Genomic DNA, 15,760 nt, shown 5'->3' with positions numbered 1-15,760 from the left:
CTAAGGGCACAATCCTATGCATGTTCAGACAGAAAAAGTCATACAACTCCATGGCGGGGTAGGGACTGTAGGATTTTTTTTTCTGTCTATACATGGATAGGATTGCACCCTAAGGTGGTTTAGTGAGACTTTGATTAAGCAAGTCTTAAGGAGAGACGTGCAGAACATTCCTATGCATCTTTACTAAGCAGCAAGTTTAACTACATTTTATAGGGCTTACTCCCCAGTAAATGTGAATAGGATTAGAAGGTTCAGGTGCTTACTCCCATTGAGTGATGGTAGTTAAACAGGAAGTACCTCCTTAAACAGATACTTCTTGGTGCAAGGCTTTAGAACTAATGTTGCTAATTCACCATAAACAGTAACTGTGTCTCCCATCCCAATCCTGCTAGTCCACTAGGTGAGTAGGAATGAGGATCACCCCTAAAGCAAAGAGTTTGCAGGTGATTGGATTCAGAATATGAATGGGTTGATACAATTAAAACTTTTAGAATATAAAACTAACAGGAATGAGGGAATGAAACCATGTGGGCCACCCTTCCCTCAAGCCACTGGCCATGCTGACTGGAGTTGTAGTTCAACACATCTGGAGGGCACTAGGTTGGGGAAGGCTGATGTAAGGCCAGTAGAGGACAGGGATACAGTACATAGCCTAATCCAGAAGGAGGCTGGTGTCCTGTAGATGTTTTGGACTACAACTATTGGCCATGCTGGCTGGGGACAACCACTTGCCAACCTCTATCTGGCTAAACTCTTCCCAAATGAGGAACTTGCTACAGATTTGATGGGCAGATGTGGGATGAGGTCACCCTTGCATCTTGCTTTGGAGCTTCCCTGCAGATCAGTGACAGCGAATATACTGCATCAGCACAGGGCACTAACCATGAGACAGACATGGCCCTGTTTCAACAACAGAGGGCTTCTTGATGCAGTGCAGTGAACTAACATATCACCCCCATGCTGAAATCACGATCATCCTATCCTACCATGAATGGATAGTAAAGGCCCCTTCACACGTAACATTTTATCACGTGCGCGCACGTGTGTGTGTATATATAATCATTTTGCCAGTGAGGATCATGCATGTACATATTTTACCACAGACATACGTACATGCAACAAGAAACCCAGTACTGGCACTGGGTTTGTGTGTATGTGGAGCAAAACAAACACACTTGCTGTCTTCACAAGCAGTGGCATACTTACTTCCCCCTGCATCTGCATAGGAAAAAGCATCATGAGCAAAATAGCCCATGAAAACTGTTTGGGCCCAAGAATGTAACAGCACGAGCTAGTCTACTGGGAAACTAAAACTGTTCCACATGCTTAGCTATCCAGTGGGATCTGCAGCTGGCTGGACTGGATACGATCACACAACGCAGAATATTACCGTCTTAAGATCTGAATTCTGAGTAGATGTGATACCAGCATTGGTTGGTTAATGATGTGCATACAAACTTTGACCAGGATCAGTTTTGGTCACCCTAAAGTTTGCAGAAGTATTAGGATCTTCTGCACAGGGCTGCCCTTTAAACCTACCTGCAACATACCAAGTAAAAAAGTGACTGAGCAAATAGCAGCAAAATACAAGGGCCTGAGGCTGCAAGCCTGTGCACTAGCTTTCCCCAACCTGGTGCCCTCCAGATGTGTTGGACTACAAGTTCGAGCATCCCATAGGCAGCATGGCTGACTGGGGAATGCTGGAAGTTGCAGTCCAATGCCTCTGGAGCAAGTTTTATTGCACTTGGAAACAGATTCTACTGAATACACGGGTATAGGTTGGGGTACAGACCCCGCTCCCCCCCCCCCGTAGTTTTCGGTGCAGCCCTATGCTGTGCACGTGTACTCCGAACTATCTCCCACAGAATTCAAAGAAATCTGTTCCCAAGTTATCATACAATATTCCAAGCCTTCACAGGATCCCTCTCGAAGTTCTGACACGCGCATCGCGCCCCCGCGACCGAAGATCGGGCCTTCCAACCAGTCCCCACCTCCCCAAACCTTACCGGTGCTGCAACCCCACCAGCCCCAACGTGATCACATGGGGCACGTCCAGCTCCGTGGGCCACAAGCCGGAGGCGATGCAGCCGAAGACGCCGCACTCCTCACCGATCCCCAGCTCCTCGAATTCCATGGTGCCCGAGCAGACACGTGTTGTTGCTGTTGCTGTTGCAGCTGCTGCTGTTGTTGTTGCTGCTACTCCTGCCGCCGCCTGGGTTTGTGGGGGAGAGGAAAGAGGAGGGGGTGGCTGGCTCGAGCGCTGCGAGTTTCTCTACTCCCACCCCTCGCCCTTCTTATTTACATATATGCATACACATTTGGGGAGGAGGTGGGGACTGCCTGGTCAAACTTCCTGGGTAAGCGCAGAACTCGGTCGTCCCTGCGTTGAGCTGCGCGCCTTGTGCCTTCCTCAGAGCGCGCGGGAGCGAACGGAAGAGGTCGCTTTTCGGGGGCTACTTTGCATCCCTTCACTGAAACAAAGTTAGTTCTACACCAGGAATTACCGACACCCCCCCCCCCCGGAGATGCTTGGTACATTCCACATTTTGCCGTTTCTGGGCGGGTCTGGCTAAAAGTTTCCCCGTTGTAGCGCGTGCGAAGGAGGTTCGTGGGGGACCCGGGCTTTGTACGGCAAGCAAGGGACCTGGCGAACAGGTCGGTGAGCGAGCCGGGGAGACGCTGCCGGAGACGGAGGCTGCGTGAAACGGGATCGGGAGAGCGGACGGAGGGAGCTGTTTGCCACGAGATTACGGGGGCGGGGTAAAGTTCAGCTTTGCTTTCGCCCGGGGCAGCGGCGCAGAGTAAAAGCTGCTGCAGCGGCTATTCCGAAACGCGGGGCGGAGAAGGATGAGGGGTGTTGGCGGAAGCGTGCCTCAGATTGGAGGAACGGCGGGAACGGGATAAGTTTAACCTCCTGGGACGAGGCGGGGGCGAGGGAAGGCCGGTAGCAAGAATGTGGCCACCGGTGTGTGTTTAAGTGGCGCAACCCCTCCCTGAGCGGTAGCTATTGGCGGGCTTCGCAGCTGCTCTCCACCCCACTTTGCCAGCCCCTTCCGCCGTCCCCCCTTCTTACGCGGCCCCGCCGCTGCTTCGGCACCCCAACTGGCGCGCGCTCTCCGTCTCCTCCCTCGTGGACCCGTGCAGGCTCGCCCTACCAACGCTGCTCCGGGTCTCGGGCGCGCTAACTTCTCTTTGTGCTTTCCAGGCGCCTCGGGCTGTCGCTTCCGTCGCTGCAATGGCCCCGATACGTTCAGGTGAGTGACTGGGCCCGCGTGTACACGACTCGCAGAAAAGTGAGGCTGAGGGAAGGAGTTGCTGGCGCCGTCGAAGTGCCCGACTCTTTGCCGCTTAACTAGGCGCTACTCACGTCATGCAGTTAGTGGGGAGACTACTGATGACATACGACTTAAGACGGGGGGGGGGGTATCGCGCTTTTAACGTTTCGCGTTGTTTTCTAAACCCTGGTACAAGTGTTGGTCTGCGCTTAAAAGATTCAGGGCCCAGGACCATAAAACAGAAATCTGCATAAAATGTGCGTATGCTAATTTATAGCTATGTATACAAATTTAGAAATAACTACTAAATCTGTAGTTCCTCTTTAGTTACAATTGATGTGCAAAGATGAAGAAATGCAAAAAAGAGGATGGCTGTGTTTTTTCATGAGCACTTTCTGTCTCTTGTTTTTCTCTCTCTCACACGCACACACACCTAAAAATGATAACTTTTGCACCAAAATGCAACTTCAAAAAAAAAATTGACAGTGCTAATCCAAAAAGAAGCCAAAGGCCATTAACCCCTAGTTAATTTGTCAGTTCCTATCTGGGTCCTGCTTCAAAATATAAACAGTGCCCCTTCAATTAATTACCCTATTCATGAATCATCATTATCTCCATAAATTAAGTTCAGAATAAAATAAAGTCATACACAATTCCGCTGTGTGTGTGTATACAAAATTCTCATTGGGAGGTGGGGCAAGGAAGAGGATTAGTGGAGAGGCTGGAAGGAGTAGGCAGGCTTGAGATGGGGGGGCCGGGAAAGGTCATGGGGTGGGAAAGGTCATCGGCCCAATGCATAACACACGCTGGGCAGGAGGAGGGTGATCTGAAGTGGAGGAATTAACATCTGTCCCTTTGTCGTGGTCAGATCACTTCCTGCTGAGGTTTAGCCTCCTGGCGGCCTTCCCCCTCTGCAAGGGTGGGGGACATATTAAAATGGTCCACCCCCAGAGGCTAATGGATTCCAGAGGGCTCTGGGGGATTTTTCTGCTGGTATGGCTGATGCTCCTGTCGAAGCCCAGGTCGCTCTGTGGAATGCAGAGATGACTCGGGCGGTTGACACGATCGTGCCCAAGCACCCTCTCCCTCTGAGCAGAGCCCAGCCAACTCCTTGGTATACACCTGAGCTGAGCGCAATGAAACAAGAAGGGAGACAACTAGAACGCAGGTGGAGGAAAACTTGTGCTGAGTCTGACCGAGCACAGGTAAGAGCCCACTATCAAGCCTACTCTGTGGCGGTGAGGGTGGCAAAGAGACAGTTCTTTTCCACCAGCATTGCATCTTCTCAGTGTCGTCCAGCAGAGATTTTCCGAGTGGTTCGCAACCTGTTACGTTCTGGGCCAGGGAGAGAGATGGTGGAACCCTTGGTGGCACGCTGTAACGAGTTTGCAAGGCACTTCGAAGATTCGTCATGAATTGGACACCATGATTAATGCAGTTCCATTGGTAGAGGCGTTCAGAGCACCGTCTGGTCTAGTTTTATTGGATGAGTTTCAGTTACTGAGGCTTGAGGATGCGGACAAGGTGCTTGGCCAAGTCCGATCGACCACTTGTGTGCTTGACCCTTGCCCTTCATGGCTTATTAAATCAAACAAGGAGGGGATATCCGGCTTGGTCCAGGAGGTTGTAAATTCCTCCTTGAGAGAAGGAGTGGTGCCTGCGGCTTTAAAAGAGGCAGTAATTAAACCATTCCTGAAGAAGCCTAACCTGGACCGAGGGGATGTTAATAATTATAGGCCAGTGGCCAACATCGCCTTCCTGGGCAAGGTGCTTGAGCGAGTGGTTGTAGGACAGCTCCAGGCACTGTTGAATGAAATGGATTATCTAGATCCATTTCAATCGGGCTTCAGGCCTGGTTTTGGAGCGGAAACTGCCTTGGTCGCCCTGTGGGATGACCTCTGCTGGGACAGGGACAGGGGGAGTGCGACCCTGTTGATTCTTCTGGATCTCTCAGCGGCTTTCGATACCATCGACCATGGTATCCTTCTGGATAGGTTGTCTAGGGTGGGAGTTGGAGGCACTGCACTACAGTGGTTCCGCTCCTACTTGGATAGCCGATTCCAGAAGGTGGTGCTGGGGGATTATTGCTCTGTGCCATGGCAATTGTGCCATGGGGTTCCACAGGGCTCTATTTTATCCCCTATGCTGTTTAACATCTACGTGAAACTGCTGGGGGAGGTTATCCTGAGGTGTGGGCTGAGGTGCCATCAATATGTGGATGACGCCCAGCTCTACCTCTCTTTCTCATCAAAACCAGGTGAGGCAGTGGCTGTTCTGAATCAGTGCCTGGGCACAGTAATGGACTGGATGAGGGCCAATAAACTGAAACTCAATCCAGACAAGACGGAGGTACTGTTAGTGGGTGGTTCGTCTGCCCGGCTAGGTGATATTCAACCTGTTCTGGAGGGGGTTGCACTCCCCCTAAAGGATCACGTTCATAGTTTGGGGATGCTCTTGGATCCAGAACTGTCACTTGAGGCACAGGTGAACTCAGTGGCATGGAGCATTTTTTATCAGCTTAGGCTGGTATATCAACTACGCCCTTATCTGGACAGAGGTAGCCTAGCTACAGTTATCCATGCTCTGATAACTTCTCGTCTGGATTACTGCAATGCGTTATACTTGGGGCTGCCTTTGAAAATGGTCCGGAAACTTCAGCTGGTCCAAAATAGGGCAGCAAGATTGTTAACAGGGTCTGGCCTGCGAGCTCATTATTACGCCAGTACTTTTTCAGCTGCACTGACTGCCAGTCCATTTCCGGGCCCAATTCAAAGTGCTGGTATTAACATTTAAAGCCCTTAACGGCTTGGGGCCAGGCTATCTGAAGGATCGCCTCCTCCCATATGTGCCTGCCCGGACCTTAAGATCATCGTCAGCGGCCCTTCTCTGTGAGCCCCTGCCAAAGGAAGTGAGGTGGGTGGCTACTAGGAGGAGGGCTTTTTCTGCTGTGGCACCCTGACTCTGGAATGAGCTCCCTAGTGAGGTTCGCCTGGCACCTACATTGTATTCCTTTTGGCGCCAGATGAAGACCTTTTTATTTTCCCAGGCATTTTAGCTTTTTAAACTTTTAGCTTTGCTGTTTTAAATCTGTATTTTAAATTCCTGCACTGAAGCTAGGTTTTATTGTGGTTGTATTGTTATATTGTGGTTTTAATGTTCTATATATTTTAAATTGTTTTATTGTGTGCTGTTTGGTTTTAATTTTTGTGAACCGCCCAGACAGCTTCGGCTATCGGGCGGTATAGAAATGAATGAAAGAAAGAAAGAAAGGCTGGAACAATGACTGTGCAGCATGGAGAAGACAGATGGAGCCTGGAAAGAGAAGAGGAAAGAAGCGGCAGGGAGGTGATAGTAGAAGGATGGCTCCCTTTCTCAGTTCTGCAGTTTCTGGGGATGTCCCTCCATGTGGTGGAGACTTGTTACTCCCCCTCAACCAAACCCCAACATGTGCCCATAGACACACACACAGTGGCACAAGCAGAACAGGCTAGGAAGCCTCACACTAAGTACCACCTTTGTATGTGCCACAATACAGGGCAGGAAGACACACAAAGATCAAGAGGAGTCATAACCCCCCCTTGGGGTGCCTAGGGAACGACCTCTTGCCCAGATTGTTTAATGTTTTAGGAGGACAATAAACACATTTTTCTTTCTTCCCAACTCATCTCTCTCTGTTTCTTATCCCACTTCTCTTTCTCTCTCACCTCCTGGAGGAAAATTGCCCCCAGCCTAAGCAATTCAGCTTAGATTTTCTTCCCCATTGGCACTATGGAACGTTTGTTCCCTTAAGCTTGATTGCCTTGCAGGGAGGATTGCAGCATGTGAGGAAGGAGGTTAACCCTTCCCTCCCTGGCTGCAATCCCCCTTGCTAATCGCCCTCTCCATAACAGTTATACTGAGGAAATATTTCACATTGGTTAGGCTCTCGGGAATTGATCCTGGGCCCCATCAGCCCACCTGCTCACAAGTAGAAAAGTAGTGCAGCTAATAGAGGGCTGGTCTGTAACAATTTTGCTAATGTGTTATAGGCAGTTTCTTAAATGGGGGAGCATTCAAAAATAATATTTTATCACTGCAGTCTGAAGTGATACAAGCCACCTTTATAATCTTAGGACTCTACCACCTTGTTCTGCATGATGTGTGTACATCTGGCTTTTGTGAGAGGGAGTTAAGACCTTCTGAAAAGCTGACTATTGCTTCAGATTTCTAAAGTCAGATTTCACTTCAGTTGCTTCTTTTTGGAAGCTCCATTACTGACCAAGGTGAAGAGTTTGGGTCACCCACAACATTCTTACTCAGAACTTCTGTATAGGAAAAAAGCGTGTAAATTTTGTGTGTGTGGTGGTCTCTTTCACAGTTCTGTATGCATATGTTGGAGAATCTGAAAACATTCGTAATTTGTCATTACGTGCCATGAAATAGAAATGCATGTGATTGTCATATATGATTATTGGCCTGAGGTTTGCATGCTTTCTACGTAGGACATGTATTATTTATTAGTCTTGGACCTTTTCACTGTTGTTAATGGAATCAAACTATCTTGTTTATTTGTTTATAAAGTATATAAGTGAGACCTACAAATGTTTCATTGTGGAGTGTATTCAGTGCCCACTGAGCACTTCAGTCTTCATTGGGCTGTTGTTTTTCTAATGTTTTTTTTTAAAATTTTTGCAAACCATGGGGTTTTCCCGAGCCTGCTGTATGTCAGTGGTGCCATTTTGGCTAAGAGAAGGATCCAGACTAGGAGAATTAATTTGCTACTAGTATATAGGATAACTTATTTAAGGGATTTATATCTTACCCTTCAATAGGTTCCCAGGGCAACTTGCAAAAAGTTAAAACTACAGTAAAATAAATTTAAACAAAAAATATGAAAACTAGACCTGACCAGAATATTCTTTAACAAACATTTTCAGCATATCCATGGAGTAGGGAGGGTGAAAAATCTAGGGTGCTGAAAAAATTCTTGAATTTTTATCCACTAATTTCACTTTTGTCCCAGGAGAGGCTAAAAGAAAATTCTGTTGAAATCAGACTTACAAAGTTATTTCCATCTAAAATGTATAAGTTAATATTCCACCTTTCATTATCTTTGACCTCTGCATATCAATTCCACACTCAGTAGCTGCAGCAAAATTAAAACTGGAAACTTAAAATTACTTGTGAGTAACCCCCATTGAACTCAGTGGTTTTAAGTAAATATTCTAACTACTGTATGCCACCCCCTTCAGACTAGGAGTCCTCCCTGCTCCTATCAAGAAAGGCAGAGATTCAACAGGTACAGTTCCAACATCTCATGTAAAGATGCGAATGCCAACTTTGCCAGCTGTATTTCTGCCTGCCAGTCCTGCAGCTGTTAAAGGCACAGTGTGTCTGCCGGGGATGGGAAGGGACGAAACAACTGAAATGATCCAATCTCCCCCACCCCCACAAATATCATTGTCGAGGATTCCTGGCTCACTGCATTTCTGCTCTTACCCAAGGGTGGACAACTTGTGGCCTCCAGATGTGGTCTCCAGATGTTTTGTCCTACAACTCCCATGATCCCTCACCATTGGCTATGCTAGCTAGGGCTGATGGGAGCGGTCAGCCAAAACATCTGGAGGGCTACAAATTGCCCAACCCTGCCTAACCACTGTAGACTACTATCTTCAGTAGTCCTCATGGCTTCCAGCACTTTGAATTGAACCTGGGAACCCATGTAATTGATGAAGTACAGGTGTAATATGATCATAACATACATTCCCATTTAACACCCTTGCAACTGAAGTTTGGACCAATTGCAGTTTCCCAACTGTCTTCAAAGGCAACTGCATGTACAATGTATTAATGCTTAGCAGAATGATTCTATAAGCAAGATCGGCCAAGATCTTATTCCATACAATATCTTTGTAGCCTCTTGATATTAACTTTTTTTCTTGTTTAGTATACTGTAACTTAAAACTGCGGTTGCAGCTTGTCTTAACAGTGAAATGCACAAGTGTATTTATTGAATTGGGACCTTTGGTATGCAATTTCTCTCTCTCTTAGAATTAAGTGTTGAATTGCAGACAACAGAAAGACTGAGGGTGCACACTTACCTGGGAATAAGATCCATTAAATATAGTGGAACTTTATGAGTAAGCATTCTCTGCAAGAGATTTTAAGCGTAATGCTTGTTCTAGTTAAAACTGCACTAAGTCTGTAAATACATGCAAATCTCAAAGCTGCTTGCAAAACCTAACAACTTAAACTCCCCCCCCCCCATCTATCTACAGAACTTAAACTGGGCAAAAAAATAAATGAGGGGAAAACAAAAGAGGTTTATGAATTGCCAAATTTACCAGGATGTGTTCTGCTTCAATCAAAAGACCAGATAACAGCTGGAAATGCAGCTAGAAAGGATGTTATGGAAGGGAAGGCTGCAATCTCAAATACAACAACAAGCTGTGTATTTCAGTTGCTTTATGAAGCTGGTAAGTAGTGGAAATTGTGGGGTTGTGTTGGAGAGAACAACTTATTGGCAAAAGATTTAAAGCATTAAACAAAACCTTATTTTTTGCTATTGGAAAATCACTGAGGTTATTTTGCAGTTTTAGGGTAGTATCCAATAGGGGCTGTGCTAAAACATTTGGTTTCAACCTGCGTGCAGACCTGGGTTGGTGGGGCTGTGCACGTGTGCATGGCCCCTATTGGACATTACCCATAGTGTGACTATCCAGGGATGGGCAACTTGTGGCCCTCCAAATGTTCTAGCCTACAGTTCCCATAATCCCTCACCATTGGCTATGCTGGCTAGAGCTTATGGAAGTTGTAGGTCCAAACATCTAGAGGGCCACAAGTTGCTCATACCTGGACTGCACCCTCCACATGGCAAGATGAGATATCTGTAATGTGTTAAGTAATGATTTTGACCACTTGGAGTCATTTTCAAGATCACAAGATCAACATTTCTGGGAAAAGGTTACCCATGTAAAAGAATGATCCAGTTAATCATCAGATATAATCACATAGAATACTGATTATGGTTTCTAGTACCACTGATGATACTTACAGACTTCGCTGGAAACTTGGGCAGTCGGATTTAATACGCTACGATACCTTACTTCTGGCCAAATGAATTGAAAACGCACAGCATTGGCTGTTCTAAGATGAAATTGGTATTCCGAAATCTTGATTCTGACTTAGCATTAATATGGTGCATTTCTGGCATTCAAAGCACTATATATATAAAATCTGACTTCCGATATGTGATTTCTGTGTTAGAAGGTAATGGATTATATGTTTTGTTCCCAACCGTTAATTCAGAAATGTTTTTCAGTCATGACAGTAAAATATTTTTCCCCCTAGGAATCAAAACTGCTTTTGTGAGAAAACACAGCGACACAGCATTTATAGCTGCTCACTGTGAAATGATTCCAATTGAATGGGTCTGCAGAAGAATTGCCACTGGCTCTTTCCTGAAAAGAAATCCTGGTGTCGAGGAAGGCTACAGATTTTATCCTCCTAAAATTGAGATGTTTTATAAGGTGGGTAATACAGATGTGGCTCAGCTGTAATGGTGGTTATGTGATACCCTTTAGAAAGTGTCATCAACTGATACTAGTATCCTTGTTGGAAAGCCTGAAGCCCAGGCTAAGTCTTGCACTTGGGTAAAACTAAACATCCTGAGATAAACCACCCAAAGAAAATTCTCCTCTGGAGTGCAGTGTTTAGCAAAAAGTGTCTGCTTGGCTAGAGAGGGAAAGGTGTGTGTGTGTGTAAATGTGTCAGTGATAATTCTGTATGTGTCTCCACATGTTCTATTGGAACATAGCTTAACCATTCTGATGGTGGCTTTTATTGTTGGTTATGCAAATAGTCTTGTATGGGAAAAAATAGGATTTGTTTTAAGTATAACTTGCTGACACATCAGGTATTCAGTAGAAAATGGAACTCTGCAGCCAGGAATTTTAATGGCCTTGCCTTTCCTGGAAGCTTTTGTGGCTCTTCCATCCTTAAGCAGTTGGAAATACTTTTGAAAAAAATCTAAATGCTGAATCAGGCAAATTATAGTGGAAAGATTGTATTGTACAGATGAGGGTACAGAAGAGAATGATCTAACACCAAATCCAGGTTAGTATGTTCTGCTCTGCAGTATACATCCCCCACCCGTAAACTGACTATTGTAAATCTATGGCATTTAGATTCTTAGTTTACAAGGTACTCGCATGTTATCAAAAGGTGAAATTAAAAAGCTTCTGAAGAAGACCTTTCAGGTGGTTTGTTACCACACTTCCTCAGGATACTCATCTCTAAACAAGCATGCAGAGTACTTCTCCATGTTCAAGGAAAAAGCCCTTCTGGAACATGAATAATTGGGTGGGGGCTAGCTCAAAGGTGTGCTAGGGAAACTGCTTCCCACTGCGAACCTGGCTCTATCCTATCAAGACAGGCCGCTTGTCTTATCTGGCCAGGAAACCAGCATTTTCACAAAAACATACGGGAGCCAAGCATGTGTAACAGGAATTGTTTAGTCAAGGTAGCAGAGTGTCCATAAAAGGTACTCAGGGAGCAACAGAGATGAGATTAGATCTTTTACAGAAAATTAAGTTTTATTGAGAAAGTATAAGAAAATAGCAATTGAATAGTGGACTGTTGAACACTTTCCAGGGATGGAGAGAGGCAGGGTATGTGTGTGTGTGTGGTCAGTGGAAAGTGTGTGGCAATCCAGGCCATCAGGGTAATCCAAAAGGGTAGAAAGTAGAGGCTTTCCTTGGCAAAGATTTGCCAGGTTGAGTCTAGTGAAGTAGCGTGCATGAGTGGGCACCCATCTGGGAGTTCCAAAACCTAATCAGGCAGAGTGTTGCCATCAAAACCAATAAAGAACAAAACTAATAAAGGACTATAGAAGGACTTGTGGAGGAAGAGGTAACTTAGAGGGAAATTGGAATGCAGGAGAATTTTGGTGTTCCAGGGCAATTGTAGACTTGGCTGATAAGACTCACAAGGGGGGTTTAGTCCTGGACAATTTCTGGGTGAACCCAAAGAAATTATTGATCAATGTAAGACAGGCATCTGGATTTGCAGTGGAAATCTTCTTGGAAAATCCACTTATTATCTCAGGACTCTTTATAGCCAATTAATAGAACGGTGTTGCAGGGCAATAATTAGATTAGAACTGGAGGAAGGCGGAGCATTTAATGATCTCAGGAGGTCCTACATTTGCACATAGCTGGAGGGGCCACTCCCTTGCCCATGTCAGATGCTTTTGGCATGGATTTTTCAAGCTTAATTTCTTTTGGTTAGTTAGGTTTCCTCTAGCTCACCTTCCCAGGAAAAATGGAACCTTTTGAGTCAAAGCACCTGTGAGGGAACACACAAAATGTCTGTGGAACTTTGCTTTCTGGCAACATTTTTGTGCAGATTTTGGTCCCAGTGAGATTTAAAAAGGTTCTTAAAAACCTAATACATAGTTCTGGAAAAGCAGTCTTGAATCTTAGGCATAATTTTTTTGTAGGAAAGCATTTTTTTGTGTTTTTTAAAATTTCCTTTGGTTCTCAGGCCCACAATTGCTAATAGAGTAGGCACCATGTAGTTTAGGAAAGTATGTATTAGTATAATAAGTTTTTTAAATGTGTTTTTTCCATTAAAATTGAAAATTCAAACTGGATGCCTGGTGAAAATGTAGATTATTCTAATAAAAATCTTGCTGCTTGTTTTCCAGGATGATGCAGCAAATGATCCACAATGGTCTGAAGAACAACTCATTGAAGTTAAGTTCCAGTTTGCTGGCCTTGAAATTGGACGAACTGAAGTTGATATTATGGCCCACTCTACTCAAGCGATTTTTGAAATACTTGAAAGAGCATGGCAGCCCCTGAATTGTACTTTAGTGGACCTGAAGGTATAATAAATTAAAGCAGCTCAGTTTTGAACTTAACAGTAAAGTTGGCAGCTTGAAGTAATGTTTTCTATTTTGTGGCATTTTAGGTTGAGTTTGGTGTTAATGTAGCTACAAAAGAGATTGTTCTTGCTGATGTCATTGATAATGATTCTTGGAGGTTGTGGCCAGCTGGAGACAGAAAACAGCAGAAAGACAAACAGGTAATCGATGCACTCTGTGGGTTTTTACCTGGGCTGAAGTTTGGCAAATAATGCAATTCGTCAGAGGGGTAGTTACCTAAACCCAACCCTGCTCTACTTTCCTGGGGTCTTGTGTGTGTCTCTCTCTTTTCTCCTCCCCTACAGTGCAGACTGTATTTCCGGGCAGCTTCACAGCCTGGAGTGCTCTAGGTTTAAGGGCAGATGGAACTCTCCCCATGCTTAGCCTCCATACATAGCATAGAGCCAAGGAACTCCTGCCAAGAGTGGGTAGGCAAGGAGCCCCATGTTGGATCGACTAAGTGACTCTCTGGCAGTGATTTCAGCAAAAGCAGCCTGTCTAGGCTTTTAGTGATTTCAGCAGGATGGAATTGACCTAAATCCAGCACATTTAAGTGTTCGAAGTTGGGAGCTCTTTTACTGCTTAAACGTTTCAAGCATGACAAAAACACAATCTATGGACGGCTGCAGGTGCCAAGTTGCATATGCAACTCCTGCTTGGAGGTTGTTCTGCGAACCCTCACATGGCCCACGTTAGCTGGGTTCACACGATAACCTTGGAGCTGGGATTGCATATGCAACTTAGTGCCAAGATACGCCACAGGTCATCGAGCATTGCATATTCAAAATGGCAGCTGCACACACCCATAGCCTCACCGTGGTTTAAATAACCCACAGTGGGCTGCGGCCATCATGCAAACTGGCCCACTGTGACAATGGGTTGGATCCAGTGTCACACAAGCAGAAGTCAGCTCGCACAACAGGACTCCTCCGTCCTTTTCCCGCCTCCCCTATACAACCCCTAAATCTGCTCCAGTAGATGCAAGGGGTTTTGGCTCCCAATTGTTGAAACAACAGCAACAACTGAAAAATTTTCTTTCCCTATATCAAGTTGCTGAAAAAGAACAAAGGGGGGTGGGCATCAGGGGTGGATTTTGAAAGGACTTGTGAGGCTGGCATTGGTCACAAATTACTGGGCTGAACATGAGGTCAGAGGCACCCTGTTCCCTAACACCACCTTGATGGCTTTTTTTAAAGCAAATAAGGTGGTATATAATAATAACAAATTACATTTTTTTAGCATATGTCCACACCTGTGCCACTATTTTGGACCTGGGCTCTTGTTAGTGGACTTTAGAGTTCTAGTAAAAAAACAAATATAGATCCCACAGGCCTGAAGTTTTCCAATTTCTGTTTTAGAGCACATTTAGTTCTGTGCTGCTACCTCACCTTCACCCTCCCTGTCTGCCACACCTTTCTTGATGCTGTGAGCTCATTTTTCAGTGAGCTCATAGTGGGCCTGAACAAATGGCTTGATTCTCCTAGACATTGGTTTATCTTCTTTCATATCACAGAGATTCTGTGCAGCCTAGGGCCTAACTTCTTAGCGATAGGAGGAACTTGGGGAACCTCAAAACTGGTAGGTCCATGAGCAGCTGTTAAACTGCATTGTTGTTGCTTGTACAGTGGCTTCTAAATGACACCCATTGTACAAAACAATTTTGGAGCTCCTCAGTGAAATCTTTTGCTTGCTGCTTAAATCAGTATGAAACAGATACATCTTCTGGGTTATGCATGCAATCGGTTTTCTTTGTTTTTGTTTTAGTCTTACCGTGATCTCAAAGAAGTGACTCCTGAAGCACTGCAGATGGTGAAGAGAAACTTTGAATGGGTGGCTGAAAGAGTGGAGGTATTGGCACCAACAAACATGAGACAGATAATCATCTTTGTCCTTGTTTCAAATGCTTATAAATTGCCCTTTGATTTTCCTTTCTCTTAGCTGTTGCTGAAACCACAGAGCCAAGGCAGGGTGGTTGTACTCATGGGCTCAACTTCAGATCTTGGTCACTGTGAAAAAATTAAAAAGGCATGTGGAAACTTTGGAGTTCCTTGTGAATTACGAGTGACCTCTGCACACAAAGGACCTGATGAGACCCTAAAAATCAAAGCTGAATATGAAGGTAATTAACTTTGATTTGTTGTCTAAAACCTAGCTCGGTTTCAGCAAAACAATTGTTTAATTACAATGGCAGCCCTTCTCCTGTATCTCTCAAGGTATTCCTTCAACAGAAAATGAGTGAGAAGAAATTATATGGAACCAGTTGGCTTTTCTTAGATATATGTTATGTATGGTATTTGACACTATACTTCTTTTGTGTGCAATCAGGTGATGGAATTCCTACAGTGTTTGTAGCAGTGGCTGGGAGAAGCAATGGCTTGGGACCTGTGATGTCTGGAAATACTGCATATCCTGTTGTCAACTGTCCTCCGCTCTCGGCAGATTGGGGTGCTCAGGATATATGGTCATCTCTGAGACTGCCTAGTGGTAAGCTCTTGTCTTTGAACACATTGGAACAAAATTATTTTCAAAGAGGCAGTGTATGTTTCACGATCAAATCATAATCACACCAGCGCTTATAATT

General features: G+C 45.1%; 2 protein-coding genes across 12 annotated transcripts in view; one reads left to right on the top strand and one right to left on the bottom strand.

The window, feature by feature from the left end:
* Positions 1-2,583, bottom strand: part of PPAT (phosphoribosyl pyrophosphate amidotransferase) — a 61,640-nt gene extending 59,057 nt beyond the window's left edge. Inside the window, exons 1-2 of one of the 2 annotated variants that reach the window (XM_084856709.1) lie at positions 2,315-2,583; positions 2,007-2,212 (exon numbers count right to left, since the gene is read on the bottom strand). In XM_084856709.1, the coding sequence (XP_084712835.1) occupies positions 2,007-2,134 (128 nt within the window). In that variant the 5' untranslated portion in view covers positions 2,135-2,212; positions 2,315-2,583. Of the gene's footprint in view, positions 1-2,006; positions 2,281-2,314 lie in introns of those variants that run through there. The other variant, XM_084856708.1, reaches the window with a different exon arrangement.
* Positions 1-15,760, top strand: part of PAICS (phosphoribosylaminoimidazole carboxylase and phosphoribosylaminoimidazolesuccinocarboxamide synthase) — a 53,085-nt gene that overhangs the window by 31,686 nt on the left and 5,639 nt on the right. For 5 of the 10 annotated variants that reach the window (XM_084856699.1, XM_084856697.1, XM_084856698.1 and 2 more), the window contains 8 exons: positions 3,206-3,254; positions 9,533-9,730; positions 10,605-10,783; positions 12,961-13,140; positions 13,227-13,340; positions 14,944-15,027; positions 15,118-15,298; positions 15,505-15,663. In XM_084856699.1, coding sequence (XP_084712825.1) covers positions 3,206-3,254; positions 9,533-9,730; positions 10,605-10,783; positions 12,961-13,140; positions 13,227-13,340; positions 14,944-15,027; positions 15,118-15,298; positions 15,505-15,663 — 1,144 coding nt within the window. Of the gene's footprint in view, positions 1-2,331; positions 2,358-2,412; positions 2,761-2,927; positions 2,966-3,205; positions 3,255-9,532; positions 9,731-10,604; positions 10,784-12,960; positions 13,141-13,226; positions 13,341-14,943; positions 15,028-15,117; positions 15,299-15,504; positions 15,664-15,760 lie in introns of those variants that run through there. The other 5 variants (XM_084856701.1, XM_084856703.1, XM_084856705.1 and 2 more) reach the window with 5 other exon arrangements.

The sequence above is a fragment of the Heloderma suspectum genome, chromosome 5 (assembly GCF_057233095.1).
Source record: "Heloderma suspectum isolate Gila_16-S chromosome 5, 16-S_ref, whole genome shotgun sequence".
NCBI classification, from domain to species: domain Eukaryota; kingdom Metazoa; phylum Chordata; class Lepidosauria; order Squamata; family Helodermatidae; genus Heloderma; species Heloderma suspectum.
Note: the sequence above shows the minus strand (reverse complement) of the source record. Positions and strands in the feature narration are given on the sequence as shown.